Below are 21,888 nucleotides of genomic sequence, written 5' to 3' on the forward strand. Positions count from 1 at the left end.
TATAAGTGTATTATTATCTAGGTATGTCTTAATTTTGGTTATTAATTGATTGATATATTTGGCAGTTTCCACATTCGGGGCATATATATTGAGGATTGTTAAGTCCTCTTGTTGGATAGATCCTTTAAGTATGGTATAGTGTCCCTCTTCATCTCTCACTACAGTCTTCGGGGTAAATTTTAGTTTATCTGATATAAGGATGGCTACCCCTGCTTTCTTTTGAGGACCATTTGATGGTAAATGGTTCTCCAACCTTTTATTTTCAGGCTGTAGGTGTCCTTCTGTCTAAAATGAGTCTTGTAGAAGCAAATAGATGGGTCCTGCTTTTTTATGCACTCTGACACCCAACGCCTTTTGATGGTGTCATTAAGCCCATTCACGTTCAGAGTTACTATTGAAAGATATGAGTTTAGTGTCATCATGATATCTATTCAGTCCCTGTTTTTGTGGATTGTTCCATTGGACTTCTTCTTAAAGGGGAATTTTGAGAGTCCCCCTTAAAATTTCTTGCAGAGCTGGTTTGGAGGTCACATATTCTTTTAGTTATGCCTGTCTTGGAAGCTCTTTATCTCTCCTTCCATTTTGAATGAGAGCCTTGCTGGATAAAGTATTCTTGGTTGCATGTTCTTCTCATTTAGGACCCTGAATATGTCCTGCCAGCCCTTTCTGGCCTGCCAGGTCTCTGTGGAGAGGTCTGCTGTTACCCTAATACTCCTCCCCATAAAAGTCAGGGATTTCTTGTCTCTTGCCGCTTTAAGGATCTTCTCTTTATCTTTGGAATTTGCAAGCTTAACTATTAGATGTCGAGGTGTTGAACGGTTTTTATTGATTTTAGGGGGGGATCTATTTCCTGGATCTGGATGCCTGTTTCCCTTCCCAGATTAGGAAAGTTTTCAGCTATGATGTGTTCAAATACATATTCTGGCCCTCTGTCCCTTTTGGCGCCCTCGGGAATCCCAATTAAACGTAGGTTTTTCTTCCTCAGGCTGTCGTTTATTTCCCTTAATCTATCCTCATGGTCTTTTAATTGTTTGTCTCTTTTTTCCTCAGTTTCCCTCTTTGCTATCAACTTGTCTTCTAGGTCACTCACTCGTTCTTCCACCTCGTTAACCCTCGTCGTTAGGACTTCTAGTTTGGATTGCATCTCATTCAATTGATTTTTTAATTTCTGCCTGATTAGATCTAAATTCTGCAGTCATGAAGTCTTTTGAATCCTTTATGCTTTTTTCTAGAGCCACCAGTAGCTGTATAATAATGCTTCTGAATTGGCTTTCTGACATTGAATTGTAATCCAGATTTTGTAACTCTGTGGGAGAGAGGACTGTTTCTGATTCTTTCTTTTGAGGTGAGATTTTCCTTCTAGTCATTTTGCTCAGTGCAGAGTGGCCAAAAACAAGTTGTATTAAAGGAGAAAAAGAGAGAGAGAGATGGAAAGAAAAGAGAAAAAGAAAAAAAAAGGAAGAAAAGAAAGGAAAAAAGAGAAGAAAAAGAGAAAGAAAAAGAAAGGTGAAAAAAAGGGTGGGGGAAGCAATCAGAAATCAAAGAGAAAAAGAAAAAAAGACAAAAAAACATGGGGGAGTATCTTCTGATTCTGTATACTTTAAGTTCCTGGAACTTGTCCGTCTAGCTGGTCTTCTGGGGGAGGGGCCTGTTGTGCTGATTTTCAGGTGTTAGCACTTGGGGGAGCTGCTGTACCTCTGCCTGGTGCAGGGCTCAGTGGGGGTTGTTTACCCCGTGAGGCCTCAGGAGAAACAACCCCAGTGGCTGCTGCAGCTCTGGAGCCCTGGATTCAGCCCCCGCAGTAACTCTGGAGCTCTCCGTCTGCAGGGCCTGGAGGCTCCGGGGCGGGGCCGCTGATCTGCTCAGCTCGGGGCAGGAGCGTCCTCGCTGTCCTGGGCCCTCCCGGCCTCTGCCTGTCCCGGGGTAGGCCGGATCCTGGGCCCTGTCCCGTTGCCCTGTGCTCCGGGGCCTGCGCTGTTGGATTCGCTCTCGGCCATGCAGCCCCCTCCGCGGAGCCGCCGCCCGAGCCCCTCCGAGCTGCTCCGGGTCCAGCCTAGCGTGCTTCAGTCTTTTAGGGAGCTCTGGCCGCGGGGTATGGCGCACTCTCCCGGGCCGCAGGTGTCTGTTAGTGTCCCCGGGAGCCCGAGGGCATCCCCGCCCTCCTGGGTCCTGCTCCACCTCCCCGCGAGCCCCTTTCCGCCCGGGAAGGTTGCTGCAGCTCCTGCTTCGGGACGGGGCTCTCCTGTCCTGGGGACACTCGCCCCGGCCTCAGCCCGGCTCCTCGCGGGGCCCCTCCCCCTTGGAGGCCTTTGTTTCTTTATTTCTTTTTCCCCGTCTTCCTACCTTGATAGAAGCGCGAACTCTTCTCACTGTAGCATTCCAGCTGGTCTCTTTAAATCTCAGGCCAAATTCATAGATTTTCAGGATAATTTGAAGGTTTTCTAGGTAATTTGGTGGAGACAGGTGACTTGGGGACCCTACTCTTCCGCCGTCTTGCCCCTGCCCCCGTTTTTTTTTTTTTTTGATTCCACATATAAATGAAATCATATCATATTTTTCTTTCCCTGCCTGTCTCATTTCACTTAGTATAATACTGTCTAGGTGTTCCTCTATGTTGTCACAAATGGCAAGATTTCATTCTTTTTTATGACCAAATAATATTCCGTTGTGTATATATACCACATCCTCCTTATCCATTTGTCTATCAATGGACATTTGGGTAGCTTCCTATCTTACCTGTTGTAAGTAATGCTGCAATAAGCAAAGGGGTGCATATACCTTTTTGAACTAGTGTTTTTGTTTTCCTTGAGTAAATACCCTGAAGGAGAATTATTGGATTAGATGGTATTTCTATTTTAAGTTTTTTGAGGATTTTCCATACTGTTTTTGTATAGTGGCTGTGCCAATTTGCATTCCCACCAACAGTGCATGAGGATTCCTTTTTCTTTATATTCCTGCTGGCACTTGTTTTTTCTTGCCTTGTTGATACTAGCCATTGTGGCTGGTGTGAGGTGATACCTCATTGTGATTCTGATTTGTATTTTCTTAATGATCAGTGATATCAAGCATCTTTTTACATCTGTTGGTTATCTGTGCGTCTCCTTTGGAAAAGTGTCTAGGCAGATCCTCTGCCCATTTTTAAATCAGTTTGCTTTATTGATGTTGAGTTCTATCAGTTATTCATGTATTTTGGGTATTAACCCCTTATCTGATATATCATTTACAAATAACTTCTCCCATTCAGTAGGTTGCCTTTTTGTTTTGTTGATGGTTTCCTTCACTGTGCAAAATAATTTAGTTTGATGTATTCCCAGTTGTTCATTTTTGCATTTGTTTCCCTGGTGTGGAGTGATATATCCAGAAAAATATTGCTAAGGTGGATGTGCAAAATATTGCTAAGATTACTACCTGTATTCTCTTGTAGTAGTTTTATGCTTTTAGGTCTTACATTTAGGTCTTTAATCTATTTTGATCATATTTTTGTATGTGATGTAAGAAAGTGGTTCGCTTTCATTTTTTGCTAGTTGTCTTAAAACCATTTATTGAAGAGACTCTTTCCCTGTTGTGTATTTTCACTTCTTTTGTTGAAGATCATTGACCTTATAAACACGAATTTATTTCTGGGCTCTCAAATCTATTTTTCTAAAAAAACTACACATATCCTAACATTCCAGAACCCTAAAGATGAAGTGTTTTTAATAGAGCAAGAGAGATGATTCATTACCTACAAAGGAATAGCAATTGACTGGTAGTATACTTATCAATAGCAACAACAAATATCAGAAGGCTGTGTAAATGTATATATATATTTACAATATATAAAGTAATATATAACATATAACATGTTATGCATATATTATACATGTTATATAAACATATATATAAAATATTATTCGATTTGTATATCTATAAAATGCTTATTCATATTCAATTTTTTACCCAGCAAAATTGTCACTAAAAAATTCCCTATTTGAATTAATGAAATAGAGATATATTTTTGAAAGTACTGAAAAGTTAAGAAAAGGTCAAAATCTAGGAGAAGATAAAATCTGAGAGATAAAACCAGAACTTAAAGCTACTTCTGCTCTGAGGACTTCTGCCATTCCTGAAGAAATCAGTGTGAAATGGAGCAAAATTTGGCAATTTTCTGGTTTGAGGAGACAAAACTCAAAGTCTGGGACTCACTAAAACAGGATCTGATAACTATCCTCCCACACACACATTCTAACCTGGACGTTGGGATGTATTTTCAGGGGGTGGTTGGACTGAAGTTCATCAGTCTTTGTGTTAAAATGGTAGCTCTTAATTTGATTGTACCTACAAAGACCCCATTTCTATAAAAGATCACACAGGTACTTGGGGATTAGGACTTCAAACTATCATTTTAGGGGACACATTTAAATCCAAAACATATATTTTTTGGTTTCTTATCAGGAATTGTAACTATAGTTGTTATTTTAACAATATGTATCTCATCAGGTTGTTATGAGGATTAAATGAAATATCAAGTAATATTCAGAATAATATGACACATTAAGAACTCTGAAGATTTATTATTCTTATTACTAGTGTTATCTTTGGTATGACTTTATATAAAGTTTTGTTCTCCCTCTGTAAGGTGGCAGAAACCATTTTTTGATGTGTGTATTTCAAATATGTAGTGCTTTGCCAAGGTAGGGTAAAAATATTTGTTCAATGAAAAAGTAAAAGTAATTTTATCCTTACAACAAATCTGTGTTGGAAAACTTGTTATGCCTATATTTCAGAGGAGGGAATTGTGGTTCTGAGAGCTGATGAACATTCTACAAGGAAAAGCAATGAGAGAGTAGTACAAGAAGGGTTTGAATGTAAGCCTCCAATGATCTCTTCCCCATATCCATATGATCTGACAGTGAATAGGGATTATTCATTTATAAGAAACACAAGGACCAGGGTGTCTTTCCCAGAGTAAACTGTGTGCTCAGCAACATTCTTTGAATGATCATTCACTCATGAAGTAGTTTTCTTCATTTAGTGTGTCTATCAATCTTATTGTATGCTGACAAGGCTCTTGGCACTTCAACCAGGACCTCCAGGTATCAAGGCAAAGGTGGGGCAGGAAAGTAGTTAGTGAAGGCAGGGAACAAGATTATACTCCACCTACATTCCTGCTCTGATGTCTTCTTCAGCAGTTATGTGTAGGAAAGTGTGAGACCTAGAACCAGACTCCACTTGCTCTCCTTTCTCCAAAATTCCTATACCCTAAGCCCAAAAGATCTTATATTTAGCCTAAGATTCCCTATTGTAAGATGCATCTGGGAAGGTCCACAGGAGAGGTGATTATCTAAGTCCTACTGTGCATCAATTCAGAGGGGTGGCTGTACTGGTGGCAGTCCCACTTGTTCCCAAGGTAACAATGCCAAATGTTGCTATATGGAAGGTGAAGATTGTTAACAGTTGAACTTTCTGCAACTACACTTATATAACAGAGTCTAGACTAAGAAGAGCCATGAAGGTAAAATCTTGGACATGAGACACATGTGTCTCTAAACAGAGCCTCTCCAAGGGATTTTTTTGGGTCCAGACCACTGATGCTTACACTACAGGAGAGGAGCTCACAGGGTAAGTGCTCCCTGGCCCCCTGGTTGCCCATGGTCCATGCTTCTCTGAGATCCATGCTCCTTTGATGGCTGGAGGTGTTCCTCTGTGACCTCTACCACAGAATTATAGGGTTGAGGATAGTTTAGTCTGTTCTTCCACAGATGCATCCATACAAATTTTCCCAAAGAAAATTCTCCTCACACAGTTTTCTTAGCCTTCTTTCTCTAGAGTTTATTTAGATTCCCCAAGAGCCTTTGATCTCTCCTGCCCTTACATTATTGACAATGATGAATTAAGCCTTTTACAATATATTCTCTTGGGAAATAGACCAGAGGGCCTCCAGGGCCCAAGTACTTAACAAGGGCACCAGATCTTGTGAGCAATGGGGAGAAGGGACAATAGTGGAGTCAGAGTTCATAAAACCAGCCTCTAGAGCCCTTGGAGATGCCAGTTCATTGCTTTCTCCAGAAGCCAGAAACAGCAGCAGTGTAGCCTTCTGTAACTGGTGAGTTTCAAGCTGGATCCAGCAGGATGATTGTGAGGAAGGTGATAATAGAGTCTAGGAGCCTAATATGTAAAGGAAATGGAACTCTTTCAATAAGGCCTGGTGTACATGCTGATGCTGCCAAGATGCTTAGACCAAGTAAAAGGCTGAGTGGCAGGGACCACCCTAATGCTCTTATTTCATCAGAGATGGGGCTGAGTCATTTTGTGTTCATCTAGAGTTTGCAAACTTCTATAGACTTAAAGACCCCCACCCATATCATGGCTGGGAGACCAAGGCCCTGTGACTGGGTGGATCAGATTCTTCCTTTCTGCGCTAGTCTAAATTCATCTATAAGCCAAGGTGATTGGTCTGTTTTCTTACCTGGGTTTTGGTCTTCTGTCATAATTTTGTTTATTCAAGGCTTGTTTGACCTTACCAGACTGTCAACCATAGCCAGAGACCATGTTTGTTCAATAGCACTTAGAACAAGTTCAGAGCTTTGTAAATGTCAGTTCCAAGCCACTACAAATGAATGGAACTGGATACTAAATATCAGAGCAATGCTACAGATGGCCAATGAGTCCTCATTTCTTAGATTATGCCTCAGTTTCCCTAAGGAGAATACAGAAAGAGAGGAAGAATAGTCCCAGCTGCTGAGGACTTTACTAAAACAAAGCTGAAAATATATTACCACCTGGGAGAAAATACCAGTGTTATAGGAAGTCTGAAAAGGACACTTCTTCCCTGTATCACTTAAAAGGTCCTTGGTAACATTCCAGACTTCAGTCTCTCTGTCCACTTATGTTTTCTTAAACTAAATCCTGTAGGTCTCCCCACACCTCAGATACATCCTTCTTCTCTACCTGCATGGCCTTCCTTCAGATCTTCATCACTTTTCCTTTAGACTCTTCAGGACTCTCTAGAAGCCTCCCTCTGTTCTGTGTGATGCCCTGTGTCCCATCTACAGCACATCACTTCCTGATTTCAAATACTCTGTGCTTTACAGTGTACATGATCATGCCTACTCTCAGGTGGACCTCACATGGCTGCCTCTGAACACCTCAACCATGTCTCAGGATACTTCTGATTCCCCAAAGAACTTAGGATGTACCAGCCCCTAGCACCTCATTACCAATCATACTGAACATCCACATAGATATTTGTTCTCTTACCATTGCCTACAGGGAGAGTCCTCCTTCCCCAAGGAATGTTGCCTCATTTTTGTATCCTTCTCTGATGCTCTCAGCTTATCGTGTCTCTGGGCTTAACAGTATCTCAGGAAATCATAGCCCTTTTTTCTCCCCATAACAATACTTGATGTTAAATATTATTTTTCTATTTCTTAAATGAGAAATATGTGTATCATGGAGTTTATATCAGGGTCCTTTAATGAGTGTAAGATCCAGGTTTCATTTCTGTTTGAAGCTAACTTTTCAACCATACCAGATCGCTTCTTTAATCTGTGCATTATTTCTTTCCTACTGTTTTAAGATCATCTTTATTACTACAACAATACTATCTTATATGTGTTTGTAAGTCAATTTTCCTCTATTAGTTAGGATACCAGTCTTTGTTTAACACATCATATATATTTGTATGCCTAACATTAAGACCAGGTACAGGGAAGGTACTGACTCTTTTCTTGCTTATTCAAGTAGATCAGGTCACTTTGAGGATACAGAACTTGAGTTTTATGAAATGGACAAGTCTTTTCTGAAAAGGGATATGTTTTCTATGCTTTTTATATCTCTAATTCACATTGAGGGTCATTTTCCTAATCACGTATAAAAATATAGGACAAAGCTGATACATAGTTATCCCTACTTTAGTTTGTTTTTAAAGCCCCATAATGAGTAGAAAGTGTGTGTGTGTGTGTGTGTGTGTGTGTGTGTGTGTGTATTGTTAATCTATATTTGGAAAGTCTCAGTTATTCAGAATGAAAAATCTTAAATCTTATGTTCTCTGGCAGCTAGTCTGATACTTTCTTTTAAGCAATTTATTCTTTTTGAAAATATTTATCAGAAGAACAGGTGAGCAGTATCAGTAGTCCCACCTCTACTGATTATTGCTCCCTGGGCTCCCTATCTTAGTCTGCCCTGACTCCCTGGCTCTTTTCTGCTTCTTTGGCTGGGATAGCCCTTACTGTCACTCTTCTTAGTACTTGGCCACTCTGTTCTTTGTTTAGTAGTGAGGGAAATAAGATGGTACCCCCCAAAAGAAATAACTAAATAAAACAGATGAGTTTATAAAGCATAGATTCCATATGGGTAGAATAATTGGATTTTGTCCACAAGGAACCACACATAATGTTGCTTACCAGATAAATGGATCCTGTATAGGTTTGTATACCTGAAATATACTTATTAGCTAGCTCCTAATCTACCTTTGGTGAACCTCCTGGTGTACCTCTCAGTGTTGACAGTTTCTGTCACAAGAATATGAAATTTATAGGCTTTTCTAAAGAATCTAAACCAAAGAAACACCGTAGAACCTCACAAAGAGAAAGCACAGCAAATAACCCAGTAAGAATGACAAACACTATGCTTTTAAAAGTGAAATCCTGTTTGGGACTAGAAGATATTACTGCTCTTGGGTGGGGTCAAGGGATGCTCTACCTTTAATCCTATATTTTTAGAGAATGAAAATTAGGAATCCTGATGTCACTTCCTATTTATGTCAATGGAGGAGGGGGTTGGGCTTTTTTAGGACCTTCATGTATTCTGCTAAAACGGAACGCTATTCTTTCCAAATTCTGATAGAAGGTAGGGTTAAGCAATTGCGCTTGTTGATGCTAAATTAATGTATAGTGGCTGAAAGCAGGGACTTTAGAGTCAGACTCTTTTGTCATAGTTCTGGCTTCACCACTTCTTGGTCTAATTTTGATAAAACTAGTTTGCCCTTCTTTGCCCTTTCCTTTCAATTATCTGGAAAATTAGGATAATAATATTATTTACTGTTAAGTGTTTTTAAAAAGGAAATGTGATAATGAATATAAACTTTCAGCATATTGTGTAGCAAATGGTAACTGTAGAGTTAAAGGTTAGCAAAGATTGATGTGATGATGATGATGATGATGATGATGATTTGAAAACTTCATTGTGACAGAATAAAAGCCCCAATGAAAGCCTGAGTTTTACTATATATAGAACACATACTTTCTATGTTGACATACTTTGTCCTGCATTTTAAGGAACTCTGGACTTTTAGCTTGTTCAGGATACTTTACATGGCACCACCCAGCAACTACTCCACTGCTCCAGTCTCTGAATTCCTCCTCATCTGCTTCCCTAACTACCAGAGTTGGCAGCACTGGCTGTCCCTGCCCCTCAGCCTCCTCTTCCTCCTGGCCATGGGGGCCAACGCCACCCTCTTAATCACTATCCGGCTGGAGGCCTCTCTGCATGAGCCCATGTACTACCTGCTCAGCCTCCTCTCCCTGCTGGACATCGTGCTCTGCCTCACTGTCATCCCCAAGGTCCTGGCCATCTTCTGGTTTGATCTGAGGTCCATCAGCTTCTCTGCCTGCTTCCTCCAGATGTTCATCATGAATTGCTTCCTTGCCATGGAGTCCTGCACATTCATGGTCATGGCCTATGACCGCTATGTGGCCATCTGCCACCCACTGAAGTACCCATCCATCATCACTGACCAATTTGTGGTTAGAGCTACCATATTTATTGTGGTCAGGAATGCCTTCTTTTTTCTTCCTGTTCCAGTACTTTCTTCCCGGCTCAGATACTGTGCAGAGAACATCATCAAGAACTGTATATGCACCAACCTGTCTGTGTCCAAACTCTCCTGTGATGACATCACCTTCAATCGGCTCTACCAGTTTGTGGCAGGCTGGACCCTATTGGGCTCTGACCTCATCCTAATTATTCTGTCCTACTCCTTCATCCTGAAAGCTGTGCTAAGGATCAAGGCTGAGGGTGCTACAGCCAAGGCCCTGAGCACGTGTGGTTCCCACTTCATCCTCATTCTCTTCTTCAGCACAGTCTTGCTGGTTCTGGTCATCACTAACCTGGCCAGGAAGAGAATTCCTCCAGATGTCCCCATCCTACTCAACATCCTGCACCACCTCATCCCCCCAGCTCTGAACCCCATTGTTTATGGTGTGAGAACCAAGGAGATCAAGCAAGGAATGCAGAAGCTGCTGAGAAGGTTGTAAGAGGTAAAAGGATCATATCCACCTTTGGAATTATTAGTAAAAGTTGGGAATTATTTTTATGCTGGAAAGGAAATTTTACTATTTAATCCCAGAATGAGTTCTGATTCTTTTTGTCTCAGACAATAATGAAAACATTGTTCTGTGAATCCTTGTTTCCTATTGCTTCAAAGGAAACCTTTCTTTCTTGTATCTGTAGTCACTTGGGAATTTGCCCTGACTGACTCCTTATCTGAGGATCTTGCCAGGTCTTAGCCAAATGGAGCTCGATTGGAGTGGGAGTGTTTGCCCTAAAGAAACAAATTTTATACTTAAAGAGATCTGCCTGTCTCCTGATTTGCAAAGAACATAGATGAATCTCCTGCCTCTTCTTTTAGACATGGCTTTTGTGGAGTGAGGGGTTGATTGGGCTGAAGTAAGGAATTCACCCCAGAATTTTGGTTTTGGGGGTTGAATGCTTCACTCTGAATATACTTGACCATTGTTATGAAGAGTTAATAAACTAAGTATGAAAATTTTTGTTCAGTATCTTGTATGCACACACCTTAATTACATAGACATTAAATGAATAATGATAATACCATTATTATTCCTATATTATTTTAAGCACACTACTTTCCCTGCTGCCCTCTGAGTATGAGGTGGATCATTGTTTCACTCCTCATTTAAGGTATCCACTTCATTTTGTCTTCCTCTAACCCTACAGTCATTTTATTTATTTATTTATTTATTTATTTATTTATTGTAAATTTACTTTTTATTGGTGTTCAATTTGCCAACATATAGAATAACACCCAGTGCTCATCCCATCAAGTGCCCCCCTCAGTGCCCACCACCCAGTTCCCCCCGCCCCCCACCCCCCTCCCCTTCCACCACCCCTAGTTCGTTTCCTAGAGTTAGGAGTTTCTCGTGTTCTGGCTCCCTTTCTGATATTTCCCACTCATTTTTCTCCTTTCCCCTTTATTCCCTTTCACTATTTTTTATATTCCCCAAATGAATGAGACCATATAATGTTTGTCCTTCTCCGATTGACTTATTTCACCAGCAGAATACCCTCTAGTTCCATCCACGTCGAAGCAAATGGTGGGTATTTGTCATTTCTAATGGCTGAGGAATATTCCATTGTATACATAGACCACATCTTCTTTATCCATTCATCTTTCGATGGACACCGAGGCTCCTTCCACAGTTTGGCTACTGTGGACATTGCTGCTAGAAACATCGGGATGCAGGTGTCCCGGCGTTTCACTGCATCTGTATCTTTGGGGTAAATCCCCAGCAGTGCAATTGCTGGTGCAGCCACTCTGGAAAACTGTGTGGAGGTTCCTCAAAGAGTTAAAAATAGATCTGCCCTACAGTCATTTTATTGTACCTTTCTAGTACCTTTCCTTGAGAAATGTTTATCTATGTCAGGGTTACTTTTGAAACTCCAAAGTGGTGCTCCATAAATCTGTCAGTTGAACTTACTCTATTCATACCTATGCAAGCTGGGTATGCCATGAGGCTATCTACAGGCATACCTTCTGGAACTGCAAAGGATGGCCATGGATGATATGTGGCTATGATACCATCCAGTGCTCACATTTTTGAGGCTCTCTGGCTTCCAATGCACTTGCTCCCCCAAAGTTGCCTCCACATTTCCATCTGGGATAGTCAAAGGAGAAAGACAGGCTCTTATACACCAGGCGTGAAACAGCAGACTGCTTTTACCACACCCAGACAAATGTGTAGTACATTATCTTACTGATTTGTGGCTGCATGATATGCAGATGCTTGATTGGTTTGCAGCTTCTGCCCAGGGCAGGAGAAAGGAATATCACCCTAAGTTTACCTGTAAAATAACCAAAGAAATAAACAGAGCTTATAATTCTATATCACATATTTTTTACAGATCTCATGGAGTCCTCACTTTATTTTTTTTGTAATTTATTTTTTATTTTTTATTGGAGTTCAATTTGCCAACATATACCATAACACCCAGTGCTCATCCCGCCAAGAGCCCCACTCAGTGCCTGTCACCCAGTCACCCCCACCCCCGCCCACTTCCCTTTCCACCACCCCTTGTTTGTTTCCCAGACTTAGGAGACTTTCATGTTCTATCTCCCTTTCTGATATTTCCCACTCATTTTTCTCCCTTTCCCTTTATTCCCTTTCACTATTTTTTATATTCCCCAAATGAATGAGACCATATAATGTTCGTCCTTCTCCGATTAACTTATTTCAGAGTCCTCACTCTAGTTCAATTTCCCTTTTTGGGGTAGAAAGCTTCTGTAATTTCTCTCAGAACAAACTATGACTTGGCACTTCATCTGAGAAAAGCTGTAAAGCTATGATTCTCTACTTTGGAAGTGTTCTCAGTAGAAAAGAGCGATGGAGTCATTCTTTGGTGTCATCACTTTTGTCTGTACTTATCTTTTCTATCATGATTTCATCTTTATGTATTATATTTCCTAATTTAGACTTTCTGAGTGAGGGCTTCTGGTTCTGGCATGTGGATGCTACATAAACCAGACAGTAGCAGGAGCCTGCCTGGGATCTTCTCTTCTGTTCAGGAAGAGGTGCAGGGTTAGAAGAATAAAGTATAGCAGGATTATCTTTCCTGCACGATCCATTTTTGTACAATGGCCATAAAGAAGTGACCCTAGTTTAAGGGTAATATTGAATTCTCATTTAATGATAATTTTTCCAAAAGTACGCTTAAGACCTGAAATAAATTTCTCTCTGTTCTAAGTGAAATACTTATTTTTCAAACATATATGCTTTTTATTTAGAAGTACCCTTCTTTGAAGAAAAGTTTTCCTTAATTCTCTCCTTGTTCACTGCTATTCCCATATTAGATTTTGTCTTCTGTGTTTTCTCTGCTTTGTTCTCCACCTCCCCTCCTGAGAATATGTGCTTTAGGCTCTAGGTTCAGGTGGCTAAATAGCCTTAGCCTCTGTGAGCTGTGGGAAGGCAAGAGACAGGATAGAGCTTAGGGTCATAAAAATAGCCTCTGGAGCCTCTGAAGGTCTGGGGTAGGTGGTGCAGTAAATAGTCATAAATAGCAGCAGTGGAGTACAGCCTCCTCAAACTGGTCAGTCTGCTTAGGAGGCAAGAAAATTATGAAGATGGGAATGATGAAGCATGTAGGCCTTCAGATATTCAATATTCAATAAGAGCAGGGAGAAAGAATTCTCCTGGTAGGACTATAGCAGGCCTGATGCTACAGATTCAGATTCTACTAATTTCTCCAACCCTGATGCATCACTGCTTTCTTTTCTTTTCTTTTTTTTTAAAGTAAGCTTTGTGCCCAGTGTGGAGCCTACCACTGGGCTTGAACTTACAACCCTGAGATCAATATCTGAGCTGAGATCAAGAGTTGGATGCTTAACCAACTGAGCCCTTCCAGGTGCCTCTGTATCACTACTTTTATGTAGAAGCAAAGTTTTTCTAGTATAAGCTATACCCTTCCCATTTAGAAAAGCTGAGATCTGGGTGACTGTTCTTGAGTAAATCTGTATCTTCATTATTGCTTATGGCAGCTAGAGACCAGGAGTTGATATTCTCAGCTGCAATCAGGCGCCCTACAGAAAATTGCTGGAGAAGCACCAGATGGGATAGAACCAGCAATCCCAGTTGCCTTAATTACTTCTTCTAGGCCTCTCCCTCTCATCCTGCCTTGTCTCCCAATGCTCTTTCTTGCTTCTCTGGCTAGAATAGGTTTTCTATTATTCATGTTAGCATGCTCCCTGGAAGACTGAGTATAGAGTCGATACCTTATTTTTGGTTCATTGATCCAGGAAAAAGAGCATAATGACCAATTGAAAATGAAGCAGATGGGCTTGTAGGAATAGATTTATTTCTTTAAGGTAACTGGAATCTGGCTGTAGGTAAGTTTATGTGGTTTGACTAACAGGATAAATTGTTTTTGTCTGGATTTATGTCTGAAGCTATAGCTATTACCTAATTCTGATTCTACTCTCTGAACTCTACTTTTTTTTGCCACACTTTCTTAATAAAACCTAATTACAGGCCCCAAATCTTATGTGGAAGAACAGTATTCATATAGACCACATTTAGAGATATCTGGACATTCTGATGTTCTTTGCTGAATAATGACATCGACTCCAAAATAATTAAATCACATTTCTGGTTTAAGGTAGGGGTCAGGGCAAGAGTGATGATCTAACCTGAGTCAAGGAAGTAGGGGTTACTGGAAAGTCCTAGTCTCTGATAGAGGCATCTGTGTTACCTAGGTTGGGAGCTCTGAATGTGTTGATTATCTCTGTCCTTAATGATTCTTATCCTGAAATTTGAAAGATCAATTTACTAAAGAACCTCTAAAGGAAATTTGATGGGGAGTGTTGAAAAGGAAAATAAAAACTGTAAATTTGAGATGACCCAGAGCTAAGTGAATGGAATTTCCATAAATAACCCAAATTATAGATGCCATTTGCAATACAAAAGTGAACTCATGTTAAGCAAAATAGAAAGAGGAATGTTTAGTTTTGCAGAACTCTAGACCTTTGCTGTCCAATACAGTACACATCCAGTTCACATGTGGCTACTGAACATTTGAAATGTGGCTAGTCATAATTAAGATGTGCTGCATGTATAAAATGTACCTGATTTTGAAGACATAATGCAAAAACAAGAACAGAATGTAAAATAGCTCTTTAATACTTTTTCATATTGATATATGTTGAAGTGATAATATTGTGGACTTTTGAGGAAAATAACATATTATTAAAATTAATTTCATGTGTTTCCTTTGAATTTTTTAAGGTGGCTACTAGAAATGTAAAATTATGTATATGTCTTGCGGTATCTTTCTGTTGGAATTGCTGCTATAGATTAAATAGCAAATATGGAAACTGATAATGTATTAGGCAAAATAGAGGAACAAATTTATTTCTTCCATTTTCAAAATATGCCTTCAAATATTTACACTTAAATTACCTTCTTACCTCTCAGAAAAGGCAGGAAAGTTGGCTCTAGGCGAGTCTAACCGTCATTAGGATCACCGCCATCGTTGAGAAAAATTAGCTTGTTTTGGGCATCCTTAGAGTGTGGAAAACAAAGTGTCACTGAACATGTCTCTCAATATTCTGAGATAAGCCTTAGTATGGCAGCCATATAAAAGGTTACCTCAGAAGTGTCTTAAATACTCAAAACTGGTTAGGGTGTATCAGTCCAGGAACCCATGTGAACCTGCTCATTCTGGGTTTGTGACTGCCAGAGAATCCACGTGGAGTCAGATAAAGACAGCAGTTGTTGCTGTACGTCACTCTTGAGTAGTATTGTTGGACCAAAATTGCTAACTCCTGCAATTTCTTGTTCTTACTCAAACTGCCTGCCCAAGACATTAGAAGACCTTGTTATCTCAAAGTCTATTCTTTTTTAGAATTCTCTAAGATGCTATTTCTTATATAAATGGTAGGAACTCTATTGAAGTCTTTAGGTATTTCATGGTGATGCATCTAGTCTTGATTTCTCCTTTGTCTGTGATGTCCTCTCTTGGAAGAAGAACAGGGCCATGAATTTGTGTAGGACCTATGGTTGATATTCTCTAACAGCAGAGCCTACATAGGTGTTTTGGTACAGAAGGAGTACCAGACACTTATTATAATTTTTGAATGGTTCTTTGAAAAATAAGTTACTTCCCCATAGATATTCACATTGTTTGGATGGATTTTTTTCCTGTCTCCTCCTTCAGGGTTTTCTGAAGTGTTAGTCACTGAAGTAATGATCAGAACACTTTACATGGCACCACCCAGCAACTACTCCACTGCTCTAGTTTCTGAATTCTTCCTCATCTGCTTCCCTAACTACCAGAGTTGGCAGCACTGGCTGTCTCTGCCCCTCAGCCTCCTCTTCCTCCTGGCCATGGGGGCCAACGCCACCCTCTTGATTACTATCCGGCTGGAGGCCTCTCTGCATGAGCCCATGTACTACCTGCTCGGCCTCCTCTCCCTGCTGGACATCGTGCTCTGCCTCACTGTCATCCCTAAGGTCCTGGCCATCTTCTGGTTTGATCTGAGGTCCATCAGCTTCTCTGCCTGCTTCCTCCAGATGTTCATCATGAACAGTTTCCTCCCCATGGAGTCCTGCACATTCATGATCATGGCCTATGACCGCTATGTGGCCATCTGCCACCCATTACGATACTCATCTATCATTACTGACCAATTTGTAGTTAGGGCTGCCATCTTTGTTGTGGCCCGGAATGGCCTTCTTACTATGCCTATCCCCATACTTTCTTCCCGGCTCAGATACTGTGCAGAGAACATCATCAAGAACTGTATCTGTACTAACTTGTCTGTATCCAAACTTTCCTGTGATGACATCACCTTCAATCAACTCTACCAGTTCGTGGCAGGCTGGACCCTACTGGGCTCTGACCTCATCCTAATTATTCTGTCCTACTCCTTCATCCTGAAAGCTGTGCTAAGGATCAAGGCTGAGGGTGCTATGGCCAAAGCTCTAGGCACTTGTGGTTCTCACTTCATCCTCATCCTCTTCTTTAGCACAGTCCTGTTGGTTCTGGTCATCACTAACCTGGCCAGGAAGAGAATTCCCCCAGATGTCCCCATCTTGCTCAACATCTTGCACCACCTCATCCCCCCAGCTCTGAACCCCATTGTTTATGGTGTGAGAACCAAGGATATCAAGCAAGGAATCCAGAAGCTACTTAGAAGATTGTAAGAAGTAAAATGAGTAAGAACTCACCTGTGGAATTGAAATTGATAATGGGGAATAGTTTTCATAATACATAGGAAATTAAATAGTTACTATAGGAATACGTTTGGAATTTACATTCTCCAAATTTTCATTGATTATGGAGATATTCATATCCTGACTCTTTTTTTTCTTTTTAACCTGCACTGACTGGAACCTTAGTTTTTTGCATTCTAGAGTTACCTGAAGTTTCCCTTAAGCTCATCTGTGTGAGGGAGAATTGTCAAATCATAATTACAGGAACTTAATTAGAATGATACTGCTTTTCAAATGAAGAAAAATGGTATTCTAGTCACTTTCAGTGCCTCTCAGTTTCCTCAATTGCTTAATACTTAGATATGTATTAGGTCTTTTGGTTCTATCTGCCACAGTTCAAACTGGTTTTGTGTCATGAATGAGTCTCCTCTGGAAATACAGAAGTTGTCTCTAGGACTTTGATTTTTTTTTTTTTTTGAAGACTTTGATTCTCATAGTGAGGGAATGACATGTGTCACCCACTGCCTCCTCTAAGCTCTGCCAGATATTGTTAATGTATTTATCTAATGCCACTTCTCTGGAGTATGAATTTCCTGTAGTTCCTTACTTATTTTTAATGAATTAAACAATTTTCACAAGATGACTCATTTTTGTATGTGTGCACTTTGCTTTAAGCAGAGTGTGTGTCCTGTTTTCAGATGTGCTTTACTAACTCGCGTTTTCATCCTCTCCTATCTGACTTTTTCCATCAGATGTCAGGCACTATCTGCATCCCCACTTCTTCCTGCTTATCTTAGATATACAATTAAATTGACTTATTCATTCTACTTTCATCTCTGCTGTGTCAATATCCTGTGCTGGTGCCAACACAGTGTCCTATGGGATCCAGGCACCTGTATTAGTGGGTTATTTGAACAAGGAAGGTGTGTTTAATTCTTTGCAATTCTCTTCCTGATCATGCTCTGAAAATGGTGGGGACTCAGACAATATTTCCTGGAATTATTTTACATTGGCAACATCCTCTTTTGGATACTGAGAGCTTCCTCCTCAAATATAAGAGCCATTTGAGAATGTCTTCTAACATAGCTGATCTATGATAAAGCTAGTCACACTTGGAGGATTTATAAACTAATTTATCATTACTATAGTATTGTCTTTCACCAAAGTGATAGCTTTAATCCATTCTCTCTTATCTGTTCACAGCTCCAAAGACTGATCCTAACCAAAATATAAACTTCTCAAACAGTATCCTATTCACACATCTTTCCAGTTGTTCCTAGCTCATTATTTTCAAATTATACCCATTGATTTTCTTCTTAAGGACAATGCTCAAGAATCTTCTTCCACAAAGAAAACCATTACCAGTGTCTTCATTTGATAAACTGCAAGTTTACAATGCTTCCCTTTATTCACCCCAGTGGAAGTAATCTGATAATCTTGAGCAACATGCTTATCTTCTGCTGATACTAGATTATGAATTCCTAAGTCTGTTGAGAGTTTTGTTCATCTTCTTGACTTTATATACTTAGGGCTGCCAACACAATTATTTACATATTTTAGTTATTTTTGTTGAACTAAAGTGAATAATTCATACATGCACATTTTGTTTCCTATTTCCTCTGAAAACTTCTTAGAAGAAGGATCAAGTTGTTAATATAATGTATTCTCCAAAGCACTTTGCAAAAAAAAGCCTTACATAACTCACAGTTCAATGTGATTTTATATAGCACAGAACATAAGACTGCTTCTTTTGGAGGAGATACAAATGAGTCTTTATTTGAATCCCAGGTATTCCAATCTGGTCACTGACTAGATGTGTAACTTCTGACCCACTGATCTGAGCTCTCATTTTCTCATTTAAGAAGAGTGGTAACTGACCTTTAATTATATAATTATCTGATTACTGGGTGGCCTACTCTATGGAAAGTTTTTCAACCAGAGACTAAAACATGCTAATAACTTGTAAATGGGAACCCATTTTACTATCTCCTATAAACATTGATTTCTCTCATTCAAAGGAAGATGCTCTTCATTATTTTATACATCACGATGTATTTCAGAAATGTCTGTCCTGCCCTGTGTGTCATTCCTGGTCCCCAGTGCAATTTCTTGATTATTGTGCATCACTGTCTTATAAAATCCTTTTCTTACTTGAAGTTCATGGTGTGCCATGGCATCCTGAGTCATTCCTTGTTCTAAGTCATCTTTTAAAACCTTGGTCCTGCTGCCTCATTTCAGATGTTGGTAGTTGCCTAACAGTCTGGAATGGATCCAGACTAAAGCACTTCTCTTCACGATGAATGATTGTAGGCTTCTCAAGTGAGCCATGAGGAACATGTAATCACAGATTCACCACATGTATTTCTATGATTTTTCATGTTACTATTTCATTTTTTTAATTTAGAAATTGTATTTCCACAATTTTTCATGTTACTGATTCATTTAAAAAGATTTATTAAAGTAAATAAAATTTAATTTTTTTAAAATAACATCTTAAAAAATAAAATAAAATAGCATCTTATTTTAATTTTAATTTCATGTTTAAATTTCATTTTTAAAATTTCAAATTTCATTCAAAAATGAAATATGAATTTACAGAAAAAATCAAATTTTCTATAATTTACCTCTTGAAGCACACAATAATATTTGGTAGATTCTCCATATTGGCTGTCATTTCTTTTTTTTTTTTTTTTAATCTTTGGATATCTAGGATTTCATATCTAAAGTGATTTTAGAGTCATCAAATCTAGAATCCTCTTGGAATTTCCACTAAAGATTATTTGATAACTAAACATTCAAGATTTGCTTAATTTAATATGTTGACAAGAAACTATCTTGTAGCACTTTGGATAGAAAACCTTTTTGTTTGGGATTTTAAAAATCCTCTCACTTGTCTGCAATTTTTTTTCCTTGGGCCCATATGGAAACTTTCTGGTAAGTTAAATTTCTAGAATTAGCTTCAGTCATTTTAGCAGCATTCCATTTAGGAGCTTGTAGGCTTGATACCTCTCAAAGAGGTATATTGCTCACTGTCTTCTAAATAATTTCTCATTTCCCTCTAATGTGCTTTCTCCTTTATAAGTTCTATTAGGTTAGTATTTGTTACTCTCTTTGCTTTTCTTACCAAGTCAAGCAGAATAACAAACTTGTAAAAGGTGTTTAGCAAATGCATATGTGATAGATTAACAAAATGTGGAATGAAGCATATAATAAAATAGAATGTGGGAGGTAAATTTTATATTGAGGAATATGGTCCTAAATGTCTGGTATCTCTTACAGAGAAATACTCCAATGCATGGGATTTTAAGATGCTTTGGGTGAAGTGGTATAAACCTCTAGTTTTCTCTTTCTTTTCGTATTTAAATGCATACATCTTTCCTTCATCTTTGGAAGTGTGTGGATCTGTATAAGTATGTGTGTAGGCTTAGGAGGATTCTAGATTTGATGACTCTAAAATCACTATAAATATGAAATCCTAGGTATCCAAAGATTAAGAAAAAAGAAATGACAGCCAATGTGGAGAATCTACCAAAAACTATGTTTGTGTAGGATGTAATGTATGTTTGTGTAGGATGTAATACTTCAGGGAATGGTGACCATGAGGACAGGAAACTCAAGGCATCTCTATTATCTTTTGATCTACAGGAAAGGCAACATTGCCACTTTAGCAATTTCATGGAGCCCAGCCAAGAACATAAAGCAACAAGAAGTTGAAGAGTCACATGCTGGAAGCAGACTACTAGCTGAATAAGTTATCTACTTAGAGGAAAGTTACACATTACCTTCAAAATATCCATTTAAAGGCTTGGCACAAGATAAGTCAGAGAAAAACAAGCACTGAATGTATCACTTATTTGTGGAATCTAAAAAAAAAAAATCAAACCTGTATAAAACAGAAAGTAGAATGGTAGTTACCAGGGGATGGAGAGTGAGGGAATAAGATTGATAGTGTTTAAGGGTATAAATTTATAATGAATCATAAATAGCCCATAGAGATCTAGTGTACAGTATAATCAATACAAATAATAATAATATTGTACCATAATTATGTAACATGATAAATATTGCTCCAACAGCATAATGCAATATATAAATGTAGCAAAGTAATACTTTCTATATACCTTAAATTTATGCAATGTTATATGTCAAATTTATTCAATTTAAAAAACGTCTTAGCAGAAGTAATACTCTGTGTTAGGGTTTCCATTCCACCCTGAATATAAAAGAATGAGAATGCACCTCTTAGATATTGGTGTTTGATAACCCAAAGATACAGAGATTATTATGCACCAGACATACACTATTCCATCAGACACATCATTCCACTACACACAATTTTGGTGGAATGCCTTTAAGTTAGCCCAAAATATGTAAAGTGTAGCTCAGATCTGCATTTAGAAGTGATGCTGAATGGAGAAACCAAGAAAGGAAAATTATTATCCAATTTTGAGATGTGTCAGGGTTTTTTTTTTTTTCTGCACCAGATGATGAGTGTTCAAAAATGTCTAAGATTTTGTCATTTTTCCTCATGAACTTTGGTATTATCAAGGAAGATGTCAGTTACATTAAGAACTACAGCTCCAAGTTGAAAGGTAAAGTTGGAAAAGAGATAGCTGTAGAGCTTTAAACATTGATTGGAGAAGAGTTTGTCAACTTGAAGGCATAGGGACAGGGAGATACTGGTGCTCAAGTAATGAGAACAGTGGCCATTCTGATGTCTAACACTGAGTAAAATTGTGTCCAGAGCTGGACTAGCTAAGGCAAGAATAAGATTAGGTTAACCTAAAACCAGAGCCCACATGGAGACATTTGAGGAAAGGGAGAATTTACTTTCCTGAGAGATAATTTGTCATGAGTTAAGACTCCAGTTCTCTCTCCCAAAGCTGTGGTGGAATGGAACAGTGTATAGAAACACCCCTCCATAAGAGGTTAACACTTGGCTTATTATGTTTTTGGAGAAAAC

General features: G+C 39.1%; 2 protein-coding genes across 4 annotated transcripts in view; both read left to right on the forward strand.

The window, feature by feature from the left end:
- Positions 1-20,991, forward strand: part of LOC140614894 (olfactory receptor 56A4-like) — a 67,272-nt gene extending 46,281 nt beyond the window's left edge. For 2 of the 3 annotated variants that reach the window (XR_012015627.1, XR_012015628.1), the window contains one exon: positions 20,571-20,991. Coding sequence is in view for 1 of the 3 variants with exons in the window: in XM_072794307.1 (XP_072650408.1) it covers positions 9,228-10,235 (1,008 nt within the window). In the remaining 2 variants the exon portion in view is untranslated. Of the gene's footprint in view, positions 1-9,049; positions 10,239-20,570 lie in introns of those variants that run through there. The other variant, XM_072794307.1, reaches the window with a different exon arrangement.
- Positions 15,957-16,916, forward strand: LOC140615444 (olfactory receptor 56A4-like). Its single transcript, XM_072795304.1, has one exon. It carries the CDS (start codon positions 15,957-15,959, stop codon positions 16,914-16,916), a length of 960 nt encoding a protein of 319 aa, XP_072651405.1.
- Positions 20,992-21,888: the final 897 nt, after the last annotated feature.

The sequence above is a fragment of the Canis lupus genome, chromosome 23 (assembly GCF_048164855.1).
Source record: "Canis lupus baileyi chromosome 23, mCanLup2.hap1, whole genome shotgun sequence".
NCBI classification, from domain to species: domain Eukaryota; kingdom Metazoa; phylum Chordata; class Mammalia; order Carnivora; family Canidae; genus Canis; species Canis lupus.